Below are 6,149 nucleotides of genomic sequence, written 5' to 3'. Positions count from 1 at the left end.
ATATAGACAGGCTGGTATAATGTGATCTAGTTATAGGGGCATCTGGGCACATAGACAGGCTGGTATAATGTGATCTAGTTATAGGGGCACATAGACAGGCTGGTAAAATGTGATCTAGTTATAGGGGCACATAGACAGGCTGGTATAATGTGATCTAGTTATAGGGGCACATAGACATGCTGGTATAATGTGATCTAGTTATAGGGGCACATAGACAGGCTGGTATAATGTGATCTAGTTATAGGGGCATCTGGGCATATAGACAGGCTGGTATAATGTGATCTAGTTATAGGGGCACATAGACAGGCTGGTATAATGTGATCTAGTTATAGGGGCATCTGGGCATATAGACAGGCTGGTATAATGTGATCTAGTTATAGGGGCACATAGACAGGCTGGTATAATGTGCCCTAGTTATAGGGGCACATAGACAGGCTGGTATAATGTGATCTAGTTATAGGGGCATCTGGGCACATAGACAGGCTGGTATAATGTGATCTAGTTATAGGGGCATCTGGGCACATAGACAGGCTGGTATAATGTGATCTAGTTATAGGGGCATCTGGGCACATAGACAGGCTGGTATAATGTGATCTCGTTATAGGGGCATCTGGGCACATAGACATGCTGGTATAATGTGATCTAGTTATAGGGGCATCTGGGCACATAGACAGGCTGGTATAATGTGATCTAGTTATAGGGGCATATAGACAGGCTGGTATAATGTGATCTAGTTATAGGGGCATCTGGGCACATAGACAGGCTGGTATAATGTGATCTAGTTATAGGGGCATCTGGGCACATAGACAGGCTGGTATAATGTGATCTAGTTATAGGGGCATATAGACAGGCTGGTATAATGTGATCTAGTTATAGGGGCATCTGGGCATATAGACAGGCTTATATAATGTGATCTAGTTATAGGGGCACATAGACAGGCTGGTATAATGTGATCTAGTTATAGGGGCATCTGGGCACATAGACAGGCTGGTATAATGTGATCTCGTTATAGGGGCATCTGGGCACATAGACAGGCTGGTATAATGTGATCTAGTTATAGGGGCATTTAGACAGGCTGGTATAATGTGATCTATTTATGGGGGCATCTGGGCACATAGGCAGGCTGGTATAATGTAATCTAGTTATAGGGGCATCTGGGCACATAGACAGGCTGGTATAATGTAATCTAGTTATAGGGGCATATAGACAGGCTGGTATAATGTGATCTATTTATGGGGGCATCTGGGCACATAGGCAGGCTGGTATAATGTAATCTAGTTATAGGGGCATCTGGGCACATAGACAGGCTGGTATAATGTGATCTAGTTATAGGGGCATCTGGGCACATAGGCAGGCTGGTATAATGTGATCTAGTTATAGGGGTATCTGGGCACATAGACAGGCTGGTATAATGTGATCTAGTTATAGGGGCATCTGGGCATATAGACAGGCTGGTATAATGTGATCTCGTTATAGGGGCATCTGGGCACATAGACAGGCTGGTATAATGTGATCTAGTTATAGGGGCACATAGACAGGCTGGTATAATGTGATCTAGTTATAGGGGCATCTGGGCACATAGACAGGCTGGTATAATGTGATCTAGTTATAGGGGCATCTGGGCACATAGACAGGCTGGTATAATGTGATCTCGTTATAGGGGCATCTGGGCACATAGACAGGCTGGTATAATGTGATCTAGTTATAGGGGCACATAGACAGGCTGATATAATGTAATCTAGTTATTATAGTAGATGACTGAAGATGACACACTACGACTTTCTTCTGACACATTGTAGAAAGGATCATTCTGCACAGCATTCAGTCTGTAATTCCCTATCAGCCAGAGAAAGATAGGCCTCACGTTGGTCCCCGGGTCCCTACCTAAACCTACAGTATGTTAGAGTGGGTGTGGTGCTGTGTCAGAGGGAGAGATGCTGTAGGCTTCACATTCTATGTTTCATTATGTAGCCTACAACGATGTATGTTATGGGTGTGATGCTGTAGAGGGAGAGAGATAAAGATGGGCCGCCTCACATTTTTCCCATGGTCCTGGCTGGGCTCTGTCGGTGCCAGCTCTCCAATCAGCAACGGCTTCAGAAACTTCCTGACAAAATTAGGATCGGGATGGAATGCGGAAAATGCTTCCTAGAAATTAGAGACATAGATTCATCTATGTTGTTTAAGAGAAATACATACAAATATCATTAATTTGTCTCTCAGTAAAAAAAAATATAATTAATATTCGCGATTGTGATTAAATAAAGACGCATCATGCAGAAATCGCTCCGCCATTTCCTGGTTGTTACATTTCAAATAGTTCGCCCTAATTTCAGTTTATGTGACAAAACAAGCAAGTATAGTGTAGAGAATCATTGTATGAGAAAAAATGGGAAATAACTTTTTCATAACCAAAAAATATTTGCATATCTCAGCAAACAAACAATAAAACCGAAAGTAAAAAATCCCCAAAAAACGAAAACTTAAGAACAGGAAGCATAGAAATAGAACAGATAGAACTGCTTATTAAACATTAAACATTAAACATTGCATATTGCAGCTTTAAGATCATTATCATGATCCATCAATGTACGATCCACTAACAACTACTGTAATATGTAATAGAGTCATAATGTACGATCCACTAACAACTAGTGTAATATGTCATACCTACAACATTATAACATTTGCAACAGTCTTCCTGGAATAACTTGAGGACATTTCATCAACAACTTCCATAGTTTGGCTACTGACCGTGGCATCTTCTCCAGCAAAGTGACTGATGACCCTGATGCCCCCAGGGTGTCTCTTCGCCCACTGGGTAATATTATAGACCTTCCTGTCGATGACCAACCACTGGTCGCTTCTGTGGCAGTGCTTCTGGACCTCTTCCCAGGTGTAGACTGCACTGCCACCTCGCCCTCCATCGGGCCCAACCCCGTCACCCTTGGCCGGCTCGCTTGACTCCGTCTGCTGACCTCCGCCCCCCATCCTCGGTTCTCTCTGCTCCACTCACACCGTCGCTGTGTCGGCTGCACTCTGTCCAGTCTGTCCAACTGAAACACACTGAGGACCAGTCAAATGCAACGTACAGAGAGGAAGTCAGGGAATGGAATCAGAATCAGATCATGCTGTCTGAGCCAAGTCACACCTACATGGTGAAATGGTGTGACTCTTCTACAGTTTGATGTTTATTGGGATGAGTCTTGTCCTGGAGGCAGAACTGAGAGATTTCCACTAGATAAGCCAGCTGCAAAGTCAAAATTGGCTATATTAAAAAATTTATAAAAACATACATTTGCTTTTTGGTCTTAATTTAAGATTAGGGTTAGGTTTAAAATCTGATTTGATGACTGTGGCTGTGCTCGCTAGTGACCATTCGGCAGAGCTGCCTCCAGAACAAGATTCATGACGAAAAACGCTAACCTGCGATTCTTCTGCCAGAGGGAAGGGAGATGTTTTCCAGACAACGTTGTACAACAAAATGTGTTGTTCAATTCATTTGCTGAAAATATCGAATGACGAATACCTGTAGAGGCGCAAGAATGTCAGCCAGTCTGGGTCCTGTAATTCTGTGGAGTTGCTTTTCTAACAACAAAGATAACGCCATTGTGTGGACATGGACTCCTCTTCTGTTCCGCATGTTTCCCGAGTTTTATATGACACACAGTGCAAACCTTTATGAGTGTTTCATTTTAATGTCTGTACAATGACACACATGATAAAATCGAAAAGTCGTGTCAACCTTTACAGAAATCCACAGGCTACATGACATTACATTAAATCAGGCTATATTGTGATCAACAATATAACGCAATTATACAATCATGATGATGTGGCTACAGAATGAATGGAATAGCTGCACTCACCAGCATTTCCAGATGTGCAATCCTCTCCTCGCTCCGTCTCTTATTCATAAAAATACATTTACTTCTTTCTGATCACCCGTCTCATCATCTATCCAATCAAATCATCAGCAGAGTCCTCACGGTATATTTCGTTCCTATAGCTCACTCAGTCATTCACCCACTCGTTCACTATACAATTCAAAGCCGATCATTCGAGGGTCTCTAGTCCAATAGAGTTGTTTCACTAGCCTGCTGCCATATCTGCAATTGGTCCATAACAGCCTTTCCGAATTATATAAAAAAATATATAAAGGCCGGCCCTCTCTATCTGATTGGCTTTCTGGTCTGTCAATCACTTTCCTATGTCAATAATTTACCTATTCCAACCAATCAGGACGTTCTTGGACGCAATCAGGGCCCCGCCCCTGACACAGTGAGTGTTTACATGCTGTCTCAAGAAGAAGAAAGGACTGCCCATCCCTGATGCTTTGCTGTGTAGTATTTTATCCGTATCCCCAGTAGCTCCCGGCAAAGCTGCTTCTACTCTTCCTAATGTCATAACATAAAACATGACATAATAAACTACATGAATAGACAGATACAGAACTACATTCATTAAAAAATAAATAAAATAACATAAAATTACACAAAACAAAAATATGAAACGCAACATGTAAAGTGTTTCATGAGTTGAAACAAAATTATCCCAGAAATGTTCCATTTGCACAAAGAGCTTGTTTCTCTCAAATTCTGTGCACAAATGTGTTTACATCCCTGTTAGTGAGCATTTCCCCTTCGTCAAGATAATCCATCCACCTGACAGGTGTGGCATATCAAGAAGCTGATTAAACGGTGTCAAAGTTGGCCTCCCGAGTGGTGCAACAGTCTAATGCACTACATCACGTGTGCTTGAGGTGTCACTACAGACCCGGGTTCGTCTGGGTTAGGGGAGAGTTTGGCCGGACGGGATTTCTTTGTCTCATTGTGCCTTAGCGACTCCTTGTGGCGGGCTGGGAGCCTGCAAGCTGACCCCGGTCGCCAGCTGTACAGTGTTTCCTCCGACATATTGCACTGTCACCTGTGGGACCTTATATAGACAGGTGTGTGCCTTTCCAAATCATGTCCAATCAATTGAATTTAACCCAGGTGGACACCAATCAAGTTGTAGAATCATCTCAAGGATGATCAATGGAAACAGGATGCACCTGAGCTCAATTTCGATTCTCATAGCATAGGGTCTGAATACTTATGTAAATAAAGTATTCTTATTTTAATTTTTTATGCATTTTATGCATTCATCAGTTATTTGTTGTTATTAGTTGTTCATTCCATGTGTAACTCTGTGTTGTTTTCTGTGTCGAACTGCTTTGCTTTATCTTGGCCAGGTCGCAGTTGCAAATGTGAACTTGTTGTCAACTAGCCTACCAGGTTAAATAAAGGTGAAATAAATTTTTAAAATATTTGTTTTTGCCCACTGTTCCCTGGGTGCCGAAGACGTGGATGTTGATTAAGACTGACAAGCTATCCCCCTTTCCCTTGTGTCAGTGCAGTACAAGAATACCCTTCTCTATAGGCATGTGGAAAGTCTGTTGTTCATTTCTCCACAGAGAAATAACATTGTATTTGATTCAAACACAATTATTGTAAGTGTTTGTTAATAAGAGCCGGCAGTAGACTTATTGGTCCCCTGTTTGAGACAAAAAAAAATAGCCCTTTAACATTCAAAAGTAAAGGTACCATGACTTTACCTACCTGAGCTGAAAACGTTTTTTTTTTTTCAAGCGCAGAATGAAGATAACGCAACATATTCAGCCATTATCCTCAGTAGCTTTGGTCTCTCATTATGGATGGGCAGGAACACTCATAAAAAATGTTCCATGCCAACCTTATTAAATTGCTTTTCTTTCATAATTAGGTATTTTATGTCTGGATAGCTCACAGTTTGTTGCTGGAAAGGGAAATTTATTCAACTGAAACGTGTCTTTCCGCATTTAACCCAAACCCTATGAATCAGAGAGGTGCAGGGGGGGGGCTGCCTTAAATCAATATCCACGTCTTCGGCGGTTGACATTTCATGTCTGAGTTTACCCACTTTGCCAATGAAGTAGTTATTTAAATAATTGGCCACATCAAAGGGTCTGGTGATGAATGAGTCATCTGATTTAATAAATAACGATGTTGAATCAGTCATTTTTGCCCATAATTTCATATGAATCCAAAGCTTTTATTTTTACGTCATATTTTCTATAATTTATCTTAGTTTCATAATACAGTTGTTCTTCTTCTTTTCGTTCAGTTCAG

General features: G+C 41.6%; 1 protein-coding gene across 4 annotated transcripts in view; it reads right to left on the bottom strand.

Moving 5' to 3' along the window:
* The window catches only part of LOC135556750 (acyl-CoA Delta-6 desaturase-like), an 18,381-nt gene extending 14,304 nt beyond the window's left edge, over positions 1 to 4,077 (bottom strand). Inside the window, exons 1-4 of one of the 4 annotated variants that reach the window (XM_064990166.1) lie at positions 3,870 to 4,077; positions 3,427 to 3,529; positions 2,755 to 3,066; positions 2,038 to 2,148 (exon numbers count right to left, since the gene is read on the bottom strand). In XM_064990166.1, coding sequence (XP_064846238.1) covers positions 2,038 to 2,148; positions 2,755 to 2,991 — 348 coding nt within the window. In that variant the 5' untranslated portion in view covers positions 2,992 to 3,066; positions 3,427 to 3,529; positions 3,870 to 4,077. Of the gene's footprint in view, positions 1 to 2,037; positions 2,149 to 2,754; positions 3,067 to 3,155; positions 3,251 to 3,426; positions 3,530 to 3,869 lie in introns of those variants that run through there. The other 3 variants (XM_064990169.1, XM_064990168.1, XM_064990167.1) reach the window with 3 other exon arrangements.
* Between the last annotated feature and the right edge of the window lie 2,072 nt (positions 4,078 to 6,149).

This window comes from Oncorhynchus masou, chromosome 15, assembly GCF_036934945.1.
Source record: "Oncorhynchus masou masou isolate Uvic2021 chromosome 15, UVic_Omas_1.1, whole genome shotgun sequence".
Taxonomy (NCBI): domain Eukaryota; kingdom Metazoa; phylum Chordata; class Actinopteri; order Salmoniformes; family Salmonidae; genus Oncorhynchus; species Oncorhynchus masou.
This window is presented reverse-complemented; position numbering and strand designations above follow the sequence as displayed.